At 40.9% G+C, this 27,462-nt stretch overlaps 1 protein-coding gene across 6 annotated transcripts in view; it reads right to left on the bottom strand.

Moving 5' to 3' along the window:
• The window catches only part of RERE (arginine-glutamic acid dipeptide repeats), a 424,018-nt gene that overhangs the window by 226,773 nt on the left and 169,783 nt on the right, over positions 1-27,462 (bottom strand). For all 6 annotated transcript variants that reach the window (XM_060621655.3, XM_060621656.3, XM_060621657.3 and 3 more), the window contains exon 3: positions 3,957-4,027. In XM_060621655.3, the coding sequence (XP_060477638.1) occupies positions 3,957-4,027 (71 nt within the window). The remainder of the gene's footprint in view (positions 1-3,956; positions 4,028-27,462) is intronic.

Raw genomic sequence — 27,462 nt, 5'->3', positions numbered from 1 at the left:
ACAAAGCACACCAAGGAGGCTTTCGTTAAAGGCCTTCCGAAGGCCCTGATTAACGGAAACACTCCTCACCGCACTCGGGGCTATAAGGCTCCTTGGCGGTCTTGGCTCATCCGGGAACAGAACTCTGGAAGCGAGCTAAGTCACAACCGACCTAGGAGAGCCGCGGCAGCGCGGCAGAAGGGAGCGCTGGAGAGGTCATGCCAGGCTCTTTCGGCTGCGGGCGGAGAGCCACTCAGGCCGGCCGAGAAGACAGGCCCTTGGGGAGCAGAAACAAGGACACCGAACAAGTACCCGAACGGGCGGCCTGAGGAAGCCTGGGCACACGGGGGCAGAGGGGCGGACTCCGGGCGGGGCAGAGGGCGGGCTCTCGCCCTGTCGCCGCCCACCGCTCCCTGGTGCAGCTGCTCCGGTCCCCACTCTTCCCGGCTTCCGGCCTCCCCGGGTCAGCTGGCCTGCAACCTGTCTGCGCCTGCCAGCCCTCTCTGTGGGCACTGAGGCGTTTCTCGAGTCGTCCTTTCCCGTTGGCCCCTCGGCTAACTCCTTCAGTCTCTCGGTTAATCTTTTCAAGCAAGGCCGCGAAGATCGCAGACTGCCGGTTCCATGTTACCTTTCTTTCAAAGAGCTAAAGATTTTGGCAGCTGCCTCATTGCGCTCGGAAGCCTCAGGTGCCCAGCTGCCTTATTTAACTGAGGATGCTTCCTATTCCCACTTCGAAGCACGCACCGTCCCTCACTCCACCTCGCCCCTCCTGTCTCTTGCGCCCCTGCTTTGACTACCTGTTCCACGGATCCCTTCGTCATCGTAGTCAAACGAACCCAGGCTGGTCTCCTCGCGTGCAAAGAAGCCCAATCAAATTAACACGCCCTACGAGGACGAAAGCTTCCTAACACAACACGTAATGTGCTTCCCTTAAAAGTGCTACTCTCACAAGTGCCCTCAGCTCTGCTGGGAACTCGACCACTTTGCGCCATCACGGCTTCCAGTACCCCGTGAAAGTGCGGGGTCTAAACGGATGGACCAATATAGTACGGGAGTGGCCCTATGCGCTTGGATGGTTGCCCGCGAGCAAAGAGGAAGCCGTGGGTCCCATCCCCCCAGGCAAGATGGCCACGTAAACTATCATCTAAAACAAGGACCCCCTTGAGAGTGAACGGGGACACTGTTGAACACCTGGCCAGGTGTAACGGAGTCCCGCACACAGAGGCGACTACCTTCTGTAGCGTGGACTCCGACTGCACGGGACGTAGCGGCAGAGCCCAGGGCCCCACAGAAAATGCAAAGACCCTTCTTATCTCTCACAGAACCAGTTCCTGAAATGTTACCCAGGGTTCTCAGTTCGACTAACTGGCATCACGCTAGTTTTGGTGACCGGCCATAGAGGTTTCCTTAGGCCCCCCTCTCAATTCCTTAACTGCTGCTAAGGACTGTAGTCTTACTTAATGTGGACCACAAAGGGCATCTGCCCGGTTCTTCTCACAGTCTCAAATATACCACATGCTCAAAAACTCACCACAGTAAAAGGGTTAATTCTAATTAATGGCTGTAAACAAAGAACACATCTCTCAGTTACAACCCCAAACCAAAAAAGCTTAAAAAGATAAAATACATAATTAATCAACAACATTTCAAAGCTGCTGGGTTTCTGTCTTCGTCGCTCCTCTTGCCACGCACGGTATTCGCTGTGGGCAAAACCAACTCCAATTTCTTCTTTTTAAAATCTTGAAGAGAAACAAAGCATATTTCCTTCTGTTCATCTTTTCCCCTTAAAAGCCTGGGTAAGCTGAAGGAAAAAAAAATCTATGATTATTCTCATCTATTAAATTATCTTTTCATAAGCAGAAATGCGAACCAAGGAAGGAAGAAAGTGGATATCCAGACAATAACTGCATTCTTTCTAGGAGTCAGTATTTCACCATCTCTGTTATTCTTACACAACAACTACACGTATGTGCTGAATATAGAACTGAGACAAAAACACGCGTTGTAGCAGTGTGCACCTCACACACCGTGCCCACTCCCCACACTGTTTTTGCAGACGGCTTTAATGTGTTGTACCAGACCAATACTGACAACAGAAGCTTCAGCTTTTATTGCCGTTAATCCTCTGAGCAATTACTGTAACTCAGCAGGAACCTCTGCCCCAAACAGCAACTATCACACTGTAATCAGCATTTCATAAGAGACGCTGTTCAAACATGAAGGCACCTGCTAATGTGCTAAAATTCTACAAAAAGGGCTCTGAATCTAATAGGTTTAAAAAAAAAAAACAACAAACAAACAAAAAAAACGTTTGTAACTTTATTTCACGACTATATCTTTTCCATGGTGCACTGGTACTACATTTGGTGGTAAAAAAAAAAAAAAAAAAAAAATCATAAAAAATTAAATTAAATTAAATTAAATTAAATTAAATTAAATTGAAATTAAAAAATCACCCACAAAGACAATAAGCAGAAACAGAACAGGAGCAGTAGCCACAAGCAAAAGAAAGCTCATCAGGAAACAAGACCGCTGCCCCGATTTTCAGATATCAGTGCAGCATCTGCAAAAGAAATCTTTGGGAGGAAATATGTAAGAAATAGCAAAGACCTCTAAAAATGTTAAAACTTCATACTGATGTAAAATTTGAATAGAAAGTGATTTACAAAACTAAACTGCAAGGCCTCCTTGTAACACAAGCAGGGAAATTAAAAGCAGCCTACCAAGAATAAATAAGTCACAGAAGCAAATGGCACATTTGACTTTTTTAAAACAGTAAGCATGTGTTACTTATGCAACAAAACTTTAATAAGGAAAATTGAATGGCATGCAATTTTTTAACTAGCTAAATTGGAATACACTAATTGGGTAGTGGGGGTCATTAAAAATGATAAAAAGAAACAAAGGAGACGCAGAGTTCAAGATCTCTTCAGACTACATTACCTTTCTTTAGACTGAAGTATCACATACCACATACAGAGTGTCAGAACACAAATGCTGTCAAGCGACAAAGGTTTTGGAAATGAGAGCATTCACAGATACGGATACATACCTGTACACAACTAAAGAATTAGGATTTCCCTGTATCTAAGCAGGCAGACAGGGTTCACAACCTTCAAGTACAAGGACACCTTTGTGATGTTTCAAAAGATCCCCCAAATGGCAGTACTCTGATGGTATTTCACATACCATGTTTGAGGAAAACACATAATAAGCTGATTCTTAACTGTGTATTGTCTTTAAATAAAGTGAATTTTTTCACTTTAAAATCACACCAGCATATGAATATATTTGAGAAGTAGTTGCACAAACACATGGGAGGCATATTTTAAACTGAAAATGTTTACTTGCAGACCTCTGGTAAATCTCTGCTGAGATCCAGGGATCCAAAGCCCCAAGGCTGGGAACCACCAGTCTACAACCCAGAGATTTGCCTACCTACCGGGCAATACCAGCACCTCTAAAACTGGGCAGGTTGGCAGTGGGAAGTACTATAGCTCTATACATCCCCAAACCAGACTTCCTTCCCCCAACCTCCAACACCAGGCGACCCCAAGATACACTCAAAATATCTAAGTAAAAGACAGTCATCGCCAAAAACTACTCTCTGGCCCATTTGTATTCTTTTTTTCCAACTCACCACTAATTCCCACATTTACTTCAGGTTCTTCACAATGGCTGAGAAGAAACACACAGCTTCAGAAACTCAAGAAAATCTCTGAAATTATGGCCAAAACAGCTACCAAAGAAATGAAAACTTTGGAAATGTTGTTCACAGGACAAGCTTTATAACAGTAAGTGTTACAAAAGCAAACGGATAAAACCACTAACTGCCTTACATGTGTGCTACAGCAGCCAGGCAGTTAGCACTCAGAGGTGAACCGGTTATCAAGTCAGTAACCAGGAAGAAGCAATCCATGGAACTGGAAAGAGAAGGAAGGTACAGAGCAGAAGCAACAGACATTAAAAATGCTTACCAGTTTGAAGTCTTGAATGCTACAGATGAAATACGGCGTGTTTGGCCTCCGACTCTCGATATACACACAGTCTTTAAAAGAAAAAGAAAATTTAAAACAATGGCATTTACCTTTAAGGGAACAAAGACAGGGCCCATAAAGCCACCGCATAAATAAACAAATGACAAAGCACATCTCTTTTATAGGAAAAAAATTTTCAAAGATGAATTGTAAATTACAAATAACTGTAAGCTGGAAGGAAAACAGCCCTTGACTTGAGGCCCTTATTGACCACTTTTCTGATCATTTAAAGAACGTGATAAAGCCTCAATTATTGCTTCCGGGGCACCTGAAGAAGAGGGAGAAGGAAATCTCGTGGGATCAACCATATTTTGACAGAAACACTTCAATCAGGGGAATTACTTGCTCACAGCTACACAAGACAAAACTGTGAATGTCTTACTCAGATGCTCCCGTGTCTTCAGAAAGAGGAATGGCTTTGCCAGGGGCTGCTTTATTTTTAGTAAATAATTTGTGAGGAAATAAATGAAACATGTTGAAGAGGACTAGCTTCAACATGCCATTACAATGACCTTTTCGCCTAAACCAAGAAAACAGAAAGAAGAAATGTAACCTGTTGTGGGCAACTTACTACTATTAAATTGTAACCTAAACACATTTTGGTTTCTAATTATAAAGAAAAAGAAGGCCGCAAATCAGATGGGATGTAGTAAACCAAACCACACTTTTCTCAAGGGAATAAGAGTGTGCTTTCTTAAATTATATTTGACACGGCAATGGTTGGGCAATTATTTCTGATGCTCTCGATAGCTGGCCTCTAAAGGGCTGGTTTAAAGTCTTTAAAATGGCAGGTTAAGATACATTTTTTTTTAAGGAAGCAATGATGTTAAGGGAAGCAGTAGCTATAAAGGGACTTGAACTAATTCTCCACATGACAACCCAAGATCATCATGAAGCTTAGAATAGGAATCTCTACGTATTATTTCCTAAGAAGTAAAGGCATCTGCAGTCCATCAAATTTTCTAGGGATAATGACCATGATACCCACACTCAAAATGCCACTTGTTTCATCCTTCCTCATGATCCTTCCCAATGAGTGTATCTTAAAATAACTGAGATGCTTGAGAATACAAGCAGATTCCTCTACTGCCTTATTTCACACATGTGGAGTCAAGAATAAGACAAGGAGTAGAAATCTGGAGTCATCCATCCAGTGGACAGTCCAGTACCACCACAAGCATTAGCTGACCCAGTGAGAGGTGGATCATGAAGAAAGCCCTCACCAATGACACTTCCTTCCAAAAAAAAAAAAAAAAGAAACTTCCTGAAAGGCATCAGGATTTTTGTAGCCCAGTCAATCCAGAAAATGAAATCTGAATGCGAATCATCTAGGCATCCAGAACGTCCCAAACTGATTTCTTTATTCGGATGTAGACTCAACAACAAAGATTCAATCCCTCAATTCATGTACAACAGTAGCTCAGGAATAATCTGTTGACTGAACTTTCTCTGTTATTCCAGGGTCCAGGATGCTAGATAACTCTGCTCAATATTCAGGCAACGTCCATTTAACATGCCAATCATCTTAAGAAACAAGAGAACTCTTCCCACTTCGGCAGATGTTTGTCTCACTACCCCTAATTTGGTATTCAAGTAAAAACGTTTCCTAGATTAAAAAAACTGCACTTGAACAATTTTGGAACAACCCAAGGATCTTAATGTCTGTGTCCAATTCCTGTTGTACCAAGTACCAGTATTTCAAGTCTCTAGATACTTATTATGTATCTGTCTCACTCAACCTGAACACAAATTAGTCTACAGGCCCTCTCTTCCTTTCACCCACCTCCTACGGAAAAGCCTTGTCTTCTGTATCTCTTAACACTGTCACACCTAACTATATTCACTGACTTCAGAACTAATGGGTTACTTCTTAACTAATGACTTCCACTTTCTTAAAGTTCATTGGACAAAAACACATGCTGCATACGATGCTTTGGTCCTACACTACATCTCAACCTCCACTGGGCTATAGTATCCAAAACTCCATTACTCTGTCCATGCCAAATTCTCTTCACTCCTTCATGTCACCAGCACCTACTTTAAAATGAGTTAGTTCCCCGGGCAGTCAATTCTCATGAGGCTCCTCTGTGAAGAAATGGCAACACCTCCCTTCTTAAAAAAAGCTTTTTGTATACTTTTCATAATCAACAGAATCACTGTAACTATGAACCCTCTAACTCTGAGACTTAAAGTAGCTATTAACTCGTATACAAAAAAAGCTTTCCAGAAAAGGAAAGAGAATCTATAATCTTTCATTTCTCACTGCAAAGTTACATTCAGGAAAATGATTATCTGTAAATATACCTGGATGTAACTCTCTTAGAGAAGGGAGGAAAGGAATAAACTGGGATGTCGAGGATGGCCCCTGATAACCCTGCCCTTAACAAGCTTTTGGCAGTCTTGGAGGCCGACTCACACCCCTTGGCCCAAGGAATGCTGCCATTAGGAACAAGGCCGAGTGAGAAAGATCCTTAAACCTGACACATGGAATTACTACATCTACTTATTCATACCTTATTAATAGATAAAAAGTCACCTCTTTCTGTTTAAAAAGCTACCATGTCAACCCAAATTCATCTAAATCCATATAGGAGATTCCAATGCACAGGACTAATCATCTGTAAAACAGGTCACTGTATCCAGTGATCTCTATCAGTATTTGGAAACTTATACATGAAAAAGATAAGCTCACTTCATAATTAAATAACAAAATTTTTAAAGTCTTTTATTTAAGCAATCGTAAAACACAGAATCACTAAGATCAAGGGTAATATAAACTTTTTTACCACGTCTAACTTGCCACAGAAAATGGAAAAAAAATACATTGTTTTAATCTGACTTTTTAAATTCATTACAAAAGTAAAAGCATGAGAAATTATCGTAGAGTCAAATTTTTCTTTATCACCCTCTCATAAAAATTAGGATGGTCCAACTAAAAGAGAACGCATCCTAAGGAACAACTTGGAATTCAAGTCTCACAGGGAAAAAAAAAAACTACTTAGTGTTACCTTAATGATTTTCAAAACAAGGTTAAATGAGGCCAAATACTCATAATAAAAAAATATTTCTCTCTTGTCTCATTAATTAAGCAACTATTTAAGAAAATAACTTTATATAGATGTTTTTAGTGAGCACAAAAATAAAGTGGTTTATTTGGCAAGGGAAAGATGAGAACATAAGTAAAGAGCAATGTTAAAATCTCAGTTGGAATATATGCCCAGTAATCTTTTAAAGCCAAAATGATTTGCCAAGAGTCTTCATGCAGTTTATAAGTGCATAGATTGTCTGAAGTGATAAAATTGGTTTCTGTCAGTTGGGTCAATGAGCCTCAACCTGAAAATCTCCCATGGCCAACACATGTACTACAGACACCTTTTTTCTTAGAGGGAAGGAAAGAAAGTAAAGAGAAAAGGAGAAAAGAAAAATGAAGAAAGAAAGAAACTGTTCTCTTTTTTTTATCACAAAGCTAGCAGTTCTGAAAAACCTGAGCAAAGCTGATGCAATCCATTAAGTGCATAATGCACATTTTCAAAATTATCCATACGAAAATGCGTGTTTACCAGATTGAGCAAACGGCTGCTGCAGGGCAAATATATATTTTTTTAATCTTAAAATCAGCAAGCCTGAAATAGGCCAGAAAAATGAGTGAGGCCATTACCATCGGTATCAATTATTCCAAACAATACACGCTAACTAATTTTTTTTTTCTCTACCAGGGGTGTCTGAAATAAAACCACGGGTCTAGGTTGAGGCTTGCTCTCTTAACACCAAGCCTCTGCCAGGGAATGGATCACACAACTGAGTGACCTCAATCCTGCATCCATGATCTATGCAATGATACTGAACAGGGGCGTTTCTGGCTATTTCTCACAACCTCAACAAAGCTCTGTGTCCAAGAATCTATTGTGCCATCTGCAAACAACAGAGCATTTGCTAAGCTGGGGAAGGAAGTCAGCCAAAACATGAAGGCAGATTCTCAAGGCAAAGAAAGCCCTCTCTGCTTTCAACAACCCTCAGCAAATCAGCAGGTTTATGTAAATAGAGCAAGAGCATGGTCCTCTCAAGGGTAAAAACCACAGCCTGAAGCATCAGGCAGTTTGTCATCCCGAAACACAAAGAACCTGTCAGCGTCCTTCCTGACAGCCTCCTCCCAGAGCACAGTGGACACTCTCCTTCACCAACTGATTGAGCAAGCCGCGCTGTGAGCCCAGCATTAAAGCTGGGGTCACAATGCACAGGCAGTGCTTGGCCACGGTGCTCTGTCCTTTAAGGAATTCCCTCCTGTTAATGTGTTTCTGCTTCTTAATCTTTGAAATACCTTCTCATTCCTTCGCAAGGAACTCCAATATAATTTCCAATAGAAAATCTTCTACCTGTTTAAAAAAGGGCGGGGGGGGGGGCATGCATAAACAGACTATCTCACAAATAAATTTCCCAGAGACCCGGCTGGGTGACACAGTGGTGGACAAGGAGGTACACTCTCAGGACTGCTCTGTTCTTCCGTGTTCCATTTCTCTCACACAGGATTCCTCTACCCAGACACTGAACCATTCAGTGAGGTAACAGCCGACTGGTCTATTGTGACAGAATCAAAAGTCTACAAGTATCTCACTAGTTAATACGGGTGTTCCCAAATGCCCAACATACAAAAGGGTAATGCAGCTCTACGCGCATGCGAGAAACAACACTGAAATCCCAATCCACAGAGCGTGGCCTCCGACGGAGGAGCCCCTCTCACCGCTTCAGCAGCCTCCCCGTCCGTACGACAGTCAAATCCATCACCATTCCCCACTCTGTATCTAACAATACACAATACAATTCCAGAATAAATACTCAAAAATTACACAGGGAACAAATGACCCGAACAAAAACAGAAAAGTTCTATGAGATCCTCATAAGAATGTTGTTCTGCTCAGGGCACCTGGGTGGCTCAGTCGGTTAAGCATCCGACTTCGGCTCAGGTCATGGTCTCGCGTCTCGTGAGTTTGGGCCCCACGTTGGGTTCTGTGCTGGCAGCTCGGACCTGGAGGCCGCTTCGGATTCTGTGTCTCCCTCTCCCTGTGCCCCTCCCCCGCTCACACACTTTGTCTCTGTCTCTCAAAAATAAAGATTTTAAAAAATTATTAAAAAAAGAATGTTGTTCTGCTCCATCAGTATGAACATAAAGGATGCTATTTTCTAATAAATATTTCTTTAAGAAATAACTGCAGGAATGTCTTTTTAGTTTTCTACCAGATTCTTCAGTGTGCAAGGGGCACATCGTCTGGAACAGTGGAGAACTAAAAAGAGAAAAGGAAACAAAGACTGGGAAGACAGAACCTCAGTAAGTGAAATCCTCTCAAGTGTTTACCTTTATCCTATGTTCAGACCCTGAAAACAGTCACCAAAATTGACCTGTAACATAGTAAAGATTCTAAACTCAGTGGAAAAAAGATCTCAAGTAACACATCCTTGGTCCCTTCCTTTTTAAACTTCATGAAAATTAAATTCCATGTATTCCAATGTCTACAGGTTCCCAACTAGCACTACAAAGCTAACACCGGCTTTTATCCAAAATCAGAAGACCATACACTTCTAGCAAATATCCATCTGTCATTATCCTCACTGCTAATAGGAAATTAGATGATGAGAAAAAACAGCTGGGAGGTGGGGGGAGCGGGTCACAACTAAAAGAGACTCTGGTCCAATTTCCCACTTTTCATTTCCCCCTCTAGACGTCAGAAAATCGTCTAGAACATCCAAAGCTTAAAGACTGATCCAAAACAATCATCTTTCTAACTTGAAAAAGTGATGCTGAGGTTTTGGAATAACTGCTGCAGCCAGACCCCGCCCACCACGCCCCCCCCCCCCCCCCCCCACAATCCATCATGCGCTACATGGGCTTGAAAACTCCGTAAAACAGGAGAACGCAAGATCATGCCGCCCGCAGCAGCCATCTTACCAGTTACACCGAAGCTCTGAGGACTGGCCCTAGGGTAACACTCTGACTCCAGCAAAGAGCGTCTGAAGCACTCTTATCACCATTTCCTTCTGCAAACGTTCCTTAAAAAGCCCTCCTTGTGATCCACGCTGAATCCCAATTGTGAAAAAGACCTAGGCAGCTTAACATCCCAACTCCGGTTAAGTGATGTGGATCTCTCTTACAGTTTCTAACGACTGTGTTTGTGCAGAGCTCTTGTGCCGTAAGAGAACACACAGAATCTAGCGGGGAGAGGAGGGTCTATCTTTAAAAATCAGCAGTGGCACCTGCCCCATGGAAGCAAAGTGTGTTAGTGAGGGAGCCAGAGACGTGGAGGAGGCGGATTTCAAGCCCACTCTCCCTCCTGCTGCCACACTGTACCTACCTTTTCAGTGCCTGAGAAGGTGGGTGACAGCCCCACCCTCAAATCAGTGGATCCTATCAAACAACTGAATTCTGCCATAAATTTGCTATTTAGGAGAGGATGACTGATTGCTAATGAAAATAACAACAGGTCCCCATGGCAAAGATTACAAACTGGAACATGGCTGAAATATGTACATTTAGGAAACCAACGCAGATAGAGTTCAAACACTTGTAGGAACACTCTGCCCAGTAATCACAGGAAGAAACAAGCAGTGGTGGGCCGGAGTGAAGGCTCCTCTCGCCCCACGTGGCTGACAACAAACAAATCGCTAGTCTGATCTGGTGTCATGTCCTGCAGAGCAGATTTCAAGCAACACTGCTGGCTCCTACTCAGAAAACAATGCGCTGGGAGCCTGTGCTTCACAATAAATGGCTCAACCAATTTGCAGTGCTCACTGGAAATACACAGGAGAATTCACAACGCCTGGACTATAATTCTTATTTGGCAAATGATTTTGTTATAAACTGGTATCATAGTGAATCCATTTTCTTTACGGTTTTTCTGCTAGTGTTTAATGGACCGTCAGTATAATTTAGATTTCATCTATTTAAACTCATTCAAGCCTGGCTCCTGATTGTACAGTAAATGGAACATATTTCTATTCAAGGAAATTAATGACAGTTAATTGTAGTCTGCAGCTCTCAATTTTGTAAAAGCAACGGTTTCACAGTTCAAGCATCAAGCTACAGAATTTCCCACACCAATTATTTGTGTGTGTGCATTATAGGCTTCACATCTTATAAGCCTTCCTTGTAAGATAATGCATATGTTCATAAAATATTTCTTCCCATTCAACTATTTATTACCAACTTCTCAGAAAGAGTTAGGACTTAAATAGAACTAACGGCTGGGAAAATAAAAGTTTAGTTCTCAGTCTGACAGAGAGATGCTCTATTATGGGTTTTTTTTTAGCAACACTGAAGATTAAAATTTCCTACTTTTTTTTTTACTATTAAACAATTTTCTTATATATTTCAATAAATCATAATGTAGACATTAATTGAAATTTATTAAAAGTGGGCTAAACTTACCATATGGATTTAGATCTACAAACAAGGTACACGACACATATTAATAAATATTCTACTGAATTGCTTCTGAGACTGATACTCTGTTTCACAGAAATTTACCTGCATTTCATTTACCAGGCCACACAACAATCCCATGAGTGATTCTCTTCTTGAGTGATCAGTCTGTCACCTAAACATCCACACAGCTGTGTGAGAAACACTTAACGGAGAAAAAGGCATGCAAAAAAGCACCTTAAAAGAAACTTATCAAATCAAGAGCCAAACTAATAAGGCAAGCATCCAGAATTTGCTATCCCAAAATTATAACCACCAGAGTCATTCGCTGACTGACAAATTGCAATTCACACAAAAGTATGAGAAGGAAAAGAAAACCACAAGCTACTCTTTTCATTCTTTTTCAGTGGACATTTACATCTACTTAACTGGTTCCTGAATCGCCTATAACCACATTATGCCCTGTTCCATGAACTCCCTCATGCTGTTGCCCCTATTAGAGATGCTCTGCTTCTACCTGGTCCTATTGTACTTCTGCCCCAACTCCAAGACCCAAATCAAGGTCTTCATGGTCCTTCGTGTTTTCCGCAGTATCACCAACTTACAGTCTGTCCTATTCAGTTAGTATTTGCCCACTCACTGCCTGCCAGTTACTAACGCACAACCCTACTTGAATAATTTCTCCCTATAAAGTGAAAGATCAAGAACTAGAATCCTGTCTACTTTTGTATCTTGCCCCGCCTCACCTCCACAAAACGCCTTGCACAAAGTTATAGATACAGAAGATTGTATTATGTTATCGACTGATCGATATGTCACTAATACTATTGCTGACATCTAACATACCTCATTAAATTCTACTAGCTTATTCCAAAACTACTCCAGGCCTCAAATTTATTCTCGGCTTTAATTTATATAAACTTCTAAGAGCAAATGAAACCTACTCCCTGACTCTCTCCTTCTATCCGTGCCTCTTCCCTCTCCCCTTAAATCATTATTGTTTTAATTTGGGTTTTTGTTGTTGTTACTATTGTTTTTGGCCAGGTGTTTATTTTAAAATTAAAGTCAAAGACCAAAGAAATTTCAAAAATAATTTAAAGCCTCTACTCACTTTCACATGACTGAAAAAATATGGAGACCTCAGATTTTCATTAAAGATCTTCAGCCCACTGTGAATTATGTCATTTTATAAGTACTCAACAGGTATTTGCAGAAAAAATTCCACCTACACAACGATTTCCAATTACCTACCTCCTTGGCATTCTACGTGTGGCAATTTTGCTTTATAACATATATATCGTTCTCAGCCTAGAATGGGGGGAAGGTGGGATCTTGTCTGGTAATCTGCTACATCATTCTCAGGCCAGAATGGTGGGAGTGGGGAGAGGGGGATCCTGTCTGGTAACCTGCTCTGCTAATCGCCATCTACCTGTCACTTTTAGAATCAAAATTAGCAAAGATCTATGCAAGGTAGCAGTATTTAAAGGATCTCAATGCGCCTTGATTCCCAAGAATGACGAGAGATTCAGTTTACCTTCTGGTGTAAGAAGCTCTGGCCGCTTTCTACATGAAACTGCGCCCAACACGCTTCAAAACCCGCGTGCAACCGCTTTGGGCCAATATAACACTTAATGAGACTTTTCCTCTCTGTAATCTGTACCTCGTAAAAATCATGTTTTGAACATCTGCTGAGAGGAAATGAATCAGAACTTTGGGGGGAAATGAGACTTCTCTATTTGAAGTAGTAAAGGCAAATCCTGTCAATATTATATTAAAGCTAAAAAATGAAGACACATACATGCTACAAGAAACATAATCATAAACTTATAAAATGTTCACACACAGACTTACTGGGCACCAGCTACATACCAGCGAAGTGCTAGAGATACTGAGATGAATAAAAATACTGTCCTTCCCTTGACAAGCTCACCATCTAATATCAGAGCTGGACGTGGAAATAAAAACATAACTATATGTAGGCAATAATTTTAATCGCACTTGTGTTTTAGTGTCTGTGTGGAGACTGCTAGGGGAGCATAGCATTCTTGCTTACAAACAGATGCCTCGCACGGCCTGTGGCCCGCCTCCATTAGAGCTGGTTTTATAAAATGACTGAACTCTGGTCATGGGATATAAACAGAACTGCTGTATTTCAACTTCTGGAAACGGATTACTGAAAAGAGGAGGTCCTGCTCTCCTTATCCTTCCTGTCAGCCTGAAGGCAAATGTACTGGCTGGAGGTGGAGCATGAAATGGATCACAAATGACACTGGGAATGGAGGCCACACACAATAAAATGACAAAACCTTTGACTGTAGCTTAAGAGCCAGGCCAAGAACTTGCTATTCGCGGTTCGGCCTTTCTGGCCAATGTATACAAATATCTTCATTTTAAAACAGGGCAAAATATTTAAATGACATTCATGAACAAAGGGACATCCAAAACAATGATTTGGGAAAACCATTCAATTTTTTTTTTTTAATAGGAAAAGCTAGGAAGGAGCAGATAACCCTAACAAGTGTATACAAACAAAGAATGCAGTGCTCAATTCAGGATGACTAAAATAGCTTGATTAGATAGCATACACTATTACTTTCCAGGAGGATTAAGAATTAATCCCCAGAGGCAGTTACAATAAAGCAGAACAAAGTCTACAACTGCCTCCCTGAAGAGACGTCACAGCTAAGTCAAGTTTCTAAGCTGTGACTCTAACCCAGGGTTTCACAAGTAGGAATACGGGATGGCAGCTTCTCATGCAAGTTGAATGGCATCGTGTGTAGGGGGCAGGTTGACAGTGTCCACTGGCACCACTCGGGCTTTCCCTTTCTTCTCCACTTCCTTGTGGTCTCATTTTAGGACTTCAGAGACAACACGTGGCTGTTCCTCCAACAAAAACACAGGCACCACTGATAACCAAATTTTCTGGAACGTTCTGTCATTTGTAAAAGTTAATGGTGACCAGAATTCATATTCCACTAAGGTCTCAGAATATAATCCATATTTTACTCCATACTAGAAAGAAGACATTCTCTCTAATGTCTGTCACAGCTTTAGCTCCTCTTTCCAGGCCATTAAGTGCAGATAAAAAACAGAGCGCACAAATGTGTCTGATCCAATCTCTGAAGTGAAGATTTACTATCCAAAGATGATGTAAAGTCTTCTGCTCTAACTAGAGAACGCTTTTCCTATTTCAAAACCACAAATTCAGTCCACTTGCAGAGACCAAAGTCCCATTGTACATGAGGGCTAATTTTAAAAAGTTGTAATAGCAGTACATTAACAATCTCCGGACATCCGGACATACCCTTTAACTCAGTAATTCTATTCCTAGGGAGAGTGAGCAGAAATGAATATATAAATTTTCACCACTACTGTTTATAATGGAAAATATTTGGAGAGAACCTAAAATCCAACAATATACAACTAGTTGTTATAGCTGTTAGGATATCGATCCACTAATGTGGGTCCACCTAATGTTTTTCATGCCACAGATGCCTTCAGCAATCTATATACAACTTATCAAAAACAATTTTTTTTGTTTTACATTCACACACACAAAAACAACATGCACTGAAATACTTATCATGGCATGAGAAAAAAATATTTGTGATACATGTACCTCTTTATTGACTCATTAAATAATAAAATTAACTAAAGGTTATTCCCTTAATAACATTCATAATTTTGAAGTAGTGACATCATTTTCAGGTATTTTTCTCTACGTTATGTGATATAGGAATATCTGTGATTTATATTGGTGTCACAGTTACTGCCAACATTACTATGGCTTATTGCCTATCTTCATAATTGAAGCATAACTGAATGCTAAATGTCATCTGAAACATAATGAATTACTGAAAATAAAGATACAGTTTTTACCCACCCAAGTTCACAGTCTCCTGAATTATATTCACATTCCCCTGAGGTGACCATGGACCCTTCCAGGCTGAGAACTCCAGTATTAATGGTATAATATGCAGTAGCAATGATTCAAATTTATAATTACTGGCATGACAATAAATTCAGGACATGTTGATTTCAAAAGCATTATTACAAAACAGTGAACAGCCTAATCCCACACGTTGTTTACTATGGAAAGTGGACACACAACAAAATAACAATAGGTTCGTGGTTTTGAGATTTTTAATTTTTGCTTATCTGAACATTTCCATTTCCATATTGTTTGCTCATGAAAAAGAAAGAAAAAAAAGAACAAATGCAGGAGGAAATTTTGCGGGGGGGAGGGAAAAAAAAAGAAAGACCTATAGCCAAGTTTTATAAGTGCATTCACAGGGCAAAGGCAAAAAGGTATAGGTGAATCCAGAGGAGAGAACACAAAATGGGACCCCCTCTAATCAGCACAGAAGGTGAGTTACAGAAACAATACTGAAATGGGAGTGGGAAATCCATACATGGCTCTACCAGATGCCACAGCACTGAATAGCCTAGCAGCTGGGAGAGGATAGAAGTAAAAGATAACAAAACTGCGGGTCTCTACCAACAGGTAGCCTCCACCAATTGGGATCTGAGTGCCAAAAGCACTCCAAGTCCATGATGCCAAATATCTACTTTTTGGATAGGTGCAAACTTTAAAAGCAGTCTAGTTGATAAGCCTGAAAGACAGGCCAGGGGTGTTCTCCCTCCAAAGGTCTTCTAGCCAGCACACAGAGCAAACTGCAACCCAGGTATCCATCATTCAGCCTGAAATGTGGGGTATAAAACCCCTTGTAAGGAAGAAGCACGATCTCTCCCAAGTCTGAATGCTGCTGCTGGCGTTAATTCTCAAACACAAACCCCAGAACTTTAGTTATATTTTTGCACTATGGATTCGTGGTAATTAAAACACTACTTTTTAGCTTTTACTGTTCCTGACAATATAAAAACACAACATACCAGGTGAGATGTTTGACATTTCCCTTCCCTCTACTAAAGAGAAAAAAAGATTGTAATTATCGGAAGTATGGTTAACAGCCCTCAATCAATTTGGTAACGGTGTGCACAGTGCCTGTGTTTTACAATACCAGCACAAGAGGATGACAGACCAAGCAGGAAAACTACCACCTGATAATAACAACAGCCTGCCTCAGAGCCTACAGTTACCCACAGCTTTACTAACGGAGCACAAATTAAAATGTTAATGTAAAAGCTGAGAATAATGAAAAGTAACGTACTAAAATAAGATTAAAAATAAGTATTATAAACTCACTCCATTCCCCCTTCTTTAAAGGGAACTTAAAGCTATATAACCAACCCCCTCCCCCCAACGTTTCGTTTTACTGTATCAATCTCTATTGATCAGGTTAAGGTAAGCCACTAACACACCATCTGTCAAGCATCAACATCTGCCCAGCACACAAAGAAAGCCAGAACAATGCCTACAGCCTTTAGAGGGAATATAAAACAACTCTATCTTTGTATTTTACAGTTCGGTTTATACATTTCACTAAGCATCAAAACTGGACAACACTGAAGAGGTGTTCCTTCTAAAGGCAACTGAATCAGGAAATTTAGAAATATAAGTGAGAAAATGAATTCAGGGGTCAAATGAGTGAACAAATGTAGACTTTCTTTCATATATAGCATATAGTATGCTGCCTGATTAGTTTGAGCACATATTTAATGGTGAAATAATGAAAAAGATGCAAAGGTACTGGATGCTTAAGGTATTCATAATGATAAAGAGTCATTATGTATGAATATAATAGACTTGGTAATATGACTTTAGTTTATCCATTTCCAGGCATTTTATTTATTTTTAACAGAGAGAGAGAGAGAGAGAGAGAAAGAGAAGGAGAGAGACAGAGTGCATGAGCACGCACAAGCAGGAGAGGTACAGAGGGAGAGAGAGAGAATCTTAATCAGGCTCCATCCTCCATGCAGAGCCCAACACTGGGCTCGATCCCATGACCCTGGGATCATGATCTAAGCTGAAATCTAGTGTTGGACACTCAACCAAGTGAGCTACTCAGGGGCCCCATTTCCAGGTATTTTAAGCGTTAACCTAAAAGTAACTTATTTAACTGCTCCCGTCTATTTCAGCGTATTAAAAATGTATTACCAAATTTATACCAACACAAACATATAAAGGAGTAGAAAAGCGTATTTTTACTTTTGGTAGTTTTCGCGGTATTCAGATATCTTCAAAGGAAAACTCATGTACACAAGTATCTATTCTATAGTACTTAAATGCTTTACAAAAGGAAGACATTCTTGTACACATCCATTTTAAAGTAAGTCAACAAACATAAAACCCTGCTCCATCTTTAAATTCACAGACAATATTTTTAATCTTGGAAAGTCTGGTTTTCTCAGCTGGTGAAGCCGTCAGAATAAATAGAAGGCAGCATCTGGAAAGATGACAAACACATGGGTCAACGTCAACTACAAGCCAATCCCTGTCACGAGTGGAGCCAAATTCCAGCATTTCAATTTCAATGATGCTCTCCAACTCAAATATCACCATGCCACTTCAGATCAAAATTGTTTCCTTTTAAAAAGAGCTTTTTACAAAACTGATAGAGTGTAACAGATTAAACAACTCTTTCAGCAATTTCCTCAGCTACTACAAAGCAAGGCATCGATGTATAATTATAATAAAGGGAACATTTAACAATTAATTGAGCCAGCAAAAGCTAAACCTCCAGAGCTTAGGAGTTCAAACGCTTGCTCACTAAGCAAAAGGGCCGAGGATTTTAACATAACTGCAGGAAATCTCAGTCCAATTAGACTCTAAGTAAATATAAATCTTGTTCCACTGTGATTTGGGACTCTGTTCGTCACAGTCCATCAGGCTGATTTCGGTATCCAGCTTGGAGATTCAAACAATAGAACCCCGCCCCTCTGGGGTCTCTCCCCATGCTGTGCTGTTAATCCAGTTTCTCCAGGTTCTGTGCAGGACAGAGAAGTCTCTGGAAGGCTGCTTGCTGGCTTGCTTTTACAACCAACCAACAAATAAGACTCCCAAAACACATCACACAACTGTGAGGTGATACCGTCTCTGGAGATATTGATGATTTGGGCCAGTTTATAATGGTGACATATGAACTAATTTACTTTCTTTCCTCATTCAGTTTCTATGTAGGGGAGATGTATATACACTCAAAAAGAACACAGAAATAAACACAGGGCTTCAAAGTGGCATGACCTGGGATGGCAACTACTTCACAGGGATATCTTCTCCACTGGCAAACTTCTTGAGAAGAATTTATGCTGAATTAACCGGGGGGCTGGTGGGGGGTGGGGTGGGGGGGATCCCAACAACTACCTTATTCATAAAGCATCTTTCTATGCCTCATAGAGTCTGATGAGAAGCAGGAAAAATTACAACTTAATGTCAACAAGTTTCAACAATACAAGCAAATAAAAAGTATTTTTTTAATTTAACTAGATAAAGCAAATTAAAATTTTAAAGGTAGCACAAAATACTAGGTGGTGAAAGAAGTTTAAGGATTATTAGAACAGGAAGAGTTAGAGGTCATGGCAGGAAACCCACACAGCAGAGACTGTCACTATGGCCTATAGGTCAAATCTGACCCCACTGCCTGTTTTTGTAAGACCCACAAGCAAAGAATGGTTTTTACATATTTTAATTGAGGAAGGGAATATTTCCCGACATGTGAAAATAACACAACTCTAAACGTCAGTGTCCACAAATAAGGTTTTATTGGAACACAGCAATGCCCATTCATTTGTATCTTGTCTATCTATTGCTGCTCTTATGACACAAGGGCAGAATCGAGTTGTTACAACACAGACTCCATGGCCTACAGCAAAGCTGAAAACATTAACTATCTGGCCCTTTACAGAAAAAGTTTGCTGACCACTACTCTAGAAATGCTAACTAAGTAAGTAAAGCAGCTCAAATGACAATGGAAATTTTATGCCATAGAAGACTACACTATAAAAGGGTTTTGATTTGAAAATGACACATTTGATCTGCAGTGTTATGTTTATAAATTGCTCAAGAATTTTTCTAGAGGTAATATCAAGTATACTAGCCTGAAACATACACAATAAAGCTTTTAACTAACGCCTTAACAAGGATAGTAGAGTGCCTCTAACATCACGTCTCCAAATTCCTTGTCATGTCCCTCATCATCTGGGCTAAAAACTCAGCTCATCTGTGAATCCAGATCAGGGATGGAAAATGTTCCCATATCTGCACTCAAGAAAAACATAGTCAGGGGCGCCTGGGTGGCTCAGTTGGTTAAGCGGCCGACTTCGGCTCAGGTCATGATCTCGCGGTCCGTGAGTTCGAGCCCCACGTCGGGCTCTGTGCTGACAGCTCGGAGCCTGGAGCCTGTTTCGGATTCTGTGTCTCCCTCTTTCTCTGACCCTCCCCTGTTCATGCTCTGTCTCTCTCTGTCTCAAAAACAAATAAACGTTAAAAAAAAAAAAAAAAAAAAAGAAAGAAAAACATAGTCAATTGATCAGAGCACTCCTTCCAAATGTACTACATTCACCCTCAATCACCTGGAAAAGGAGATAAAATCCATTTGCCATCTAATTTAGATGATCTATTTTTCTCATCTAGTTTGGTTTTCTTTACCATTCATTCTTCCTTTATTGTAGTTCTTGTACCTTCTTGTGTGAAAACCATGTTCACAACTTGGCAGACAGGGTGACAGTGAACAACAGGTAAGCTTGCTCTCTGGTATCTGTGAACGGGTATTAATAAGCCAAGCTGCGTACCATCAATTAAGAAAAAAAAAAAATACTGGGCTTCTTAGTCCTTTTATCGAAATATCGAGTATGAAGGGGTTTTTGATAAATCCTGCATCTTGCCTTTTTTTTTTTTTTTTTTTTAAACTTCATATAACGTTTTGAATTGGCGAGATAGATGCAGGGTCTACTGTGACACCCTCCTGCCCCCACCCCCACCCCCCCGCCACACACACACACAAAAGCCAGCTTTCCATATTCAACATGATGTACTCCAGAAAGGGTCTCAAGAGGCAATAAATAAACTGGATAACCAATACCACCAAAACAAAAGCTCTCTATCAACTATGGCAAACTCAAATCATAGCTAGACACAAGTCCAATTCAGACACGTAATTACTCATAACCAGGAGTGCACCACGACTGACCCACCGGAGTGAGGTCCTGAAGCCAGAGCCTATGTCCAACAGGAGCCACATTAACATCAACAGAGAGGTTTGAGAGCAATGTCCACTATCAAAATAACTTTAGCCAGCAATTCCGTGGGTTTCCAGTTTCTTTATTGAGATATCTTTTAGGTAATGAGAAGTTGTGTCTGAGCCTACTCCTGTGTCACTGAATAACTTCATAAGATGTCACTAGTCAGACAAGACCGTGTGAACGAGTGAGCATGCCACCAGACATTTTAAAGACTCATAAGGATTACATAGGGCTGAGAAAGTGAAGAACACAAAATCCTATTATTAGGGCCAAAGATCTTCATCTTTGGAGAGGAAGCACATACACCCTGGGATCCCCATCATGTTCAACTGTCCATAGAGGCAAACCTGAAATGAATGTTTTAAAGCGAGGAGGGGGGCAGACAGTCAACCACAACAGGGTTGCAGACTTCTGTGGCCAAAGAATAGGTGAGGCGAGGTGAGAAGCCGCCTCCTTTCAGAGTTTTGGAGATGGAGGGCTAAGTGACTATAAAGATCTTCCTTTAGCAGGTGTACGTATCCGAAAAGGTTGAACAGCTGAAAAACCTGTCGTTAAAAATTAAGTCACCCGAATTAACTGGGGTAGTAATGACCTCCTTAAACTGATATCCTTTATCCCTGCAAAGATTTAGAATTGAGAAAGATTTAAGAAAATCAACAGTATATTGGGCACCTGGGTGGCTCAGTCAGTGAAACACACCTGCCTTGGGCTCAGGTCATGATCTCACGGTTTGTGAGTTCAAATCCCGCCTTGGATGAGCTCAAGCCCCACTTTGGGTGAGCATGAGCCCTGCTTCAGGTGAACACGAGCCCCGCTATGGGTATTTAAAACAAACAAACAAACGGGAACCTGCTTCAGGTGAGCCCTACTTCTCTCTCTCTCTCTCTCTGTCTCTCTCTCTGCCCCTCACTCACTTGTGCCCTCTCTCTCAGAAAAAAACAAAAAAATACTATATTAACATTTTCTGGGTTAATAAAGAAGATCAGGAAATATTCGATATTTTTATTCTTTTTATAGTTAAAGGAATTTGGCTTACAACAACAGACCCATAATTCCAATTTTAAAAAGTAAAACCTAGGACTTTATTTTAGGCCTGGTCTTTTCTAAAGAAGCCCTCCATATCTATGTATACTCACTTAATCCCCATCACAGGCTTGAGGTGGGTACTCTGATCCCCATTTCGCCTATGAAGAAATAAAAGCACAGAAGTTGTCCCTCGCCACCTCTGCCCACCCTCAGTGGTAGATTGTGCTGGAATGTCTCTCTATGTGAAATGCATTCAAACATGCAGTCGGGATTGAAACCTAAGTAAGTTTATGCCCAGCACTGAAATAGCTAAGGTACCTTTTTAGGTTCACTTTATTAATAGGTCTAATTTACTTCATTTATAAGAAGTTAAGTATTTGAGAAGATCTGTGTTAATAGCTCCCTTAACAATAGAAATCAAATATTTAATTATTTCCAAGTCTCAATACTAAAGATACTAACTACTTTATAAATAAGACCAATCATAATTCAAAAGCCCTTAAAAGTGATTGTTAAAACTTGTTTAATTTACAAGGGTTAAGATAAGTAAACTGGACTTTTTTAAAGTAGAGCAGGGAAAAAAAAAAAAGTGAAGCAGTATCCTTTAATTTATAACAAACTGAATACCAATTTTTCAAACCAAAGTATACCTTTTATATATGTCTTTGTTTGTGTGTATATATATATACACATCATCTTTTCTGCACATAAATATCAGCCTTAAAGACCCTTCCCAAGAAGGTCCCAAGATCAACTGCTCTGTATGTATTTACTGCCCAACCTGGAAAGAGGGCACATTCAAGACATGCTATTCAAGAAAGGCCACCCAAGGAACACAGGGTGAACACTCAAGCCTGTAGTCACCACCCCTGCCTGTGCTAGTAAATATTTGGGGAATGGATGATGAAGCACCTAGAATGTGGGATGCAGGTCACTGAGAGAAGACTGCCAGAAACCTACATTCCTGAATTTGATGATTAACTGCTCATAAAGATGACTTCAAAGAATTACCAATTGGGGCACCTGGGTGCCTCAGTCGGTTGAGCATCTGACTTTGGCTCAGGTCATGATCTCGTGGTTCGTGAGTTCGATCCCCTCGTCAGGCTCTGTGCTGACAGCTCAGAGCCTGGAGCTGCTTCGGATTCTGTGTCTCCCTCTCTCTCTGCCCCTCCCCTGATCGTGCTCTCTGTCTCTCTCTCAAAAATAAACATTAAAAAAAAAAAATTACCAATTAACACACTCTTGCCATTATCAAGGGTGATTTTTAAGGCTACATACGAAACATTCTTGTTTCTTTTTGAGTACACAGTTTTAGAACACATTCTGATTCATTGTTTCTCATGTATGTAATAACTTCTACTGTAACACTGTGTATTATGATGCTGGGAAGACCTAGAGTTCCGCAGAAAATGCTCCTAAGAATAAAAGGGCTTATATAAAACACTGGGAAAGGGGCAGACCCCTCAAAACCTACACAGCTCAGAAATCAGATTATTACATCTCCCTAAATCAATAATTATACCTCAAGAAATACCACAGCCCACGTAGGCACCCCAGAGGGGCTGAAGGTTGCTTCAGGGAATATTTCGAATACCTAAAACAACAGATGCTGGCCTGAAGGCACCAAAACAATACAGATTAACCTGGAGTTTCTGTGAAGGTGAGCACAGCAGGCAAGGTGGCCTGCCAGAGTCAAGTGTGTGAGGTGGGGAGGGCCGGCTTTCTCAGATGGGGGGGAGAGATGCCTAGGGCGCAGGTGCTCATTATCTCATTTCATTTTTAAATAGAGATGAAAGGGTTCATGCCAGTGCAACAGCCAAATTAAAGGTTTAAATTCTCACCTACTTTTTCCTTTTCTGCTAAAATGTAAGACTACACTACAACACAGGATTAACTATACAGTATAAACTCTGCCCCTCTATTCACATTCCTCTTGCTTAGGAACAGCTGCATAGGGACCAGCACAAACTACATTCCACTGACCTCACTCCTCTATTTACTGACCACATACACAGCAAAATGAACTATACTATAAATAATATAAAGATAATATAAATATCCGTATGTTGTTACAAGTTCTCACCGAATTCAGTGTTACAGTGAGAGTCTCCCAATGAAGTGGCACCTAGTGAACGTGTGTCATTTTCCAGCCGGCTCTCACCTATTCCCCCTACAGAAAAGCATCCTAATTTCATCGTGGGGAATTACCTTAGTCCAACCACGTGCAGTTTTAAGGGGGAGCAATAAATCAAGGTTTCTTTTTTTTTTTTAATTTTTTTTAACATTTATTTATTTTTGAGAGACAGAGAGAGGCAGAGCATGAGCATGGGAGGGGGAGAGAGGGAGAGATACAGAATCTGAAGCAGGCTCCAGGCTCGGAGCTGTTTGTTGGCACAGAGCCCGACGCGGGGCTCGAACTCACGAACTGCGAGACCATGACCTGAGCTGACGTCGGACCCTCAACCGACTGAGCCACCCAGGCGCCCCAATAAATCAAGGTTTCTGTCCTTTTTTATCTAAGACACAGACATGCAATTCAAGCTTGACCAACTGAATTTACTCTTCTGTGAACATGCCTCAGGCTGAGTGACAGCAAGGACAGGAAAATGCTGTGGGGGCACCCACAAAGATTGGTCATTAGTGCCTGCGGACCAAAAATAAGAACTGCCCTCATTCCAAACAGGTTTCCATCCTATCTGTAAGATACCCTATCAATGAATTATTTTTGTCTGTGATGTGACCAATGTTCTCTCCAGCTTTGCATTCAGAAAACTTTAACAATACAGTATGATCACTTTTATTAAATCACAAAAACTACGTATTTCTCTTTCAGTTGCTGAGTTAAGAATTCAAACCTAGTAATCAGCATTAGCCTAAATATTCTGGAACAATGTACCTCTCCTGGCTCAGCATATTTCCCATAATTGTTATGCATTTACCTTCTCAACAATCATTCTGTGTGTGTGTGAACTGAGAAATAATTTCCAAAAGCAGGCAAGATGCTAGCTAATCGCAGAAGCAGGGAAACAAACAAGAAAACAAACAAAAAAATGAAGAAAAATAGCAAACTAATCATACCATTTGCATTTTCCAAGAAATGGGCCTCATCTATCTCTTTTGCACTGCTGGTGGGAATGCAAACTGGTACAGCCTCTCTGGAAAATAGTATGGAGGTTCCTCAAAAAATTAAAAATAGAACTACCCTATGACCCAGCAATTGCACTACTAGGTATTTATCCAAGAGACACTTGTGTGCTCTTTCGAAGGGGCACATGCACCCCCATGTTTATAGCAGCACTATCGACAACAGCCAAAGTATGCAAAGAGCCCAAATGTCCATCGATGGATGAATGGAGAAAGAAGATGTGGTGTGTGTATGTGTGTATGTATGTGTGTGTGTGTGTGTGTGTGTGTGTGTGTGTGTGTGTAATGGAGTATTAGTCGGCAATCAAAAAGAATGAAATCTTGCCATTTGCAACTACGTGGATGGAACTGGAGGGTATTATGCTAAGCAAAATTAGAGAAAAACAAATATCGTATGACTTCACTCATATAAGGACTTTAAGACAGAACAGATGAACATAAGGGAAGGGAAGCAAAAATAATATAAAAATATGGAGGGGGACAAAACAGAAGAGACTCTTAAATATGGAGAACAAACAGAGGGTTACTGGACGGGGTGTGGGAGGGGGGATGGGCTAAATGGGTAAGGGGCATTAAGGAATCAACTCCTGAAATCACTGTTGCACTATATGCTAATTTGGATGTAATTTTAAAAAATAAAATTAAATAAAAATTTAAAAAAAGAAATGGGCCTAATCTCCTTTCAAAAGGTGTGTTTTTGGTATCATCTTCAATATTTTATATAAATGTCCATCCATTCTTGGCCTTAACAATTCTGTCACAGGCCCATTCCATCTTACAAACTAGCTCTGTGACACTGGCCTCTGTGCCTTAGTTTCCTCATCTGTGTAACAGGGAAACGACTAGGTTTTACAGGTACTTTTTAAAAAATTTTTTAATGTTTTTATTTGATTTTTGAGAGAGAGACAGAGTGTGAGTGGGGGAGGGGCAGAGAGAGAGAGAGACAGAATCTGAAGCAGGCTCCAGGCTCCGAGCTGTCAGCACAGAGCCTGACGAGGGGCTTGAACCACAAGATCGTGACCTGAGCCAAAGTCGGACGCCCAACTGACTGAGCCACCCAGGTGCCCCTACAGGGACTTTTTAAGGACTAGCAACAGCACACGTAAAATAAGCCCAGTACTGGAAACAGTAGATGCTTTAAAAAAAAAAAAAATTAATGTTTATTTATTTTTGAGAGAGAGAGAGAGCGCACGCGCGCATGCATGTGCGAACAAGGGAGGGGCAGAAAGCAAGAGCAACACAGAATCCGCTATCAGCACAGAGCCTGACGTGGGGATCGAACTCAGGAAGCGGGAGACTGAGCCACCCAGGCTCCCCAACAGGAGGTGCTTTAAACGTGGTGGTTAGTTACCATCCATGGCTACAGCTTCCACACTCCCCCCACCAGGTGTCTGCTTCCACCCAAGTTCACAGTTCCTTCTGCAACCAAGCACTTTATAAGGTCCAAATCATTCCCAACTGATTAGTCGACTGCTCTGTTCCTCCTGAACCGTATGTGCTTTCTGTCACATCAAAATCTCAAGCCATGGAGGCCTATCTTCCTTCCCCCCGGCCTCCTTTTTTTTTCTTGTTTTTAGATCAGCCTAAATTCTAGTCTGTCATAAATAACTGACAGGTGTGCTGGGAGGCTGGTCTCTCAGCCCGTAAGGCAATGTGCTCATTTTCCATTTGTACCTTAACTTGAAAAAGCCTGGGAAGCACTGGTCTAGATCGATGACTCTCCACCTTTAATATGTATTTAAATCACCTAGGAATCTCATGATAACAAGAACTCCGATTCAGCAGATCCGGTGTAGAACCTGAGATTCTGCATTTCTAACCAACTCTCATGGATGTCAATCTGTGGCCAACACTGGGAGCAGCAGGTGTCTCTAGAGTACATGGTCCACTATACTTAATGACCCCTTCTTTCCTTAGGAAATCAAAAAAGATACAATTAGTCATAAAATTTCCATCACTTTCCATTTTTTTGTTACGGTAATTTTAGAACAGCAATTTCTCATTTCTTCTACCCCCAGAGAGATAAAGTAATAACTTTTAATGTGCTAAAATTTTTCTTTTACATATGCAGAATTTGGCTACCTTCCTAATAGGCACTAAAAGGCAATCACTTCTTGAGGCTCAGAAAAAGATGAAATAAAATTTCAATAAAAGTGGGAAAAATAAAAATTAATGCAATCTACAACTAAAAGCACATTTGTAATGTAATTAAAAACAAGAAGTACATGTTTGGGGGGCATGGGTGGTTCAGTCAGTTAAGCATCCGGCTCTTCATTTCGGCTCAGGTCAAGATCCCAGGGTTGTGGTGGAATTGAGCCCATCGGGGGTCCATGCTGAGCTTAAAATTCTCTCTCTCCCCTTCTGTTCCCTCCCCTGTCCACACACACGTGCTATGTCTCTCTCTCTCTCTCTCTAAAAAAAAAGACAAAACAAAACAAAACAAAATAAAAGCCAGGGTGGCTCAGTCAGTTAAGCATCCAACTCTTGGTTTCAGCTCAGGTCACGATCTCACGGTTCGTGGGTTGGAGCCCCGCATCGGACTCCGCGCTGACGATGCAGAGCCTGCTTGGGATTCTCTCTCTCCCTCTCTCTGCCCCTCCCACGTCTCTCTCTTAAAATAAGCAAACTTAAAAAAAATCCTTTTTTCACAACTGTTCCAAGGACACAGAACTAAATACAGCTGATGTGCTCACTCAGGCCCGAGTCTGTCTACCTAGCAACAAA

Source organism: Panthera onca, chromosome C1 (genome assembly GCF_046562875.1).
Source record: "Panthera onca isolate mPanOnc1 chromosome C1, mPanOnc1 haplotype 2, whole genome shotgun sequence".
NCBI lineage: Eukaryota > Metazoa > Chordata > Mammalia > Carnivora > Felidae > Panthera > Panthera onca.
The sequence above is the reverse complement of the archived record's forward strand: the minus strand, read 5'-3'. Positions and strand labels throughout refer to the sequence as shown.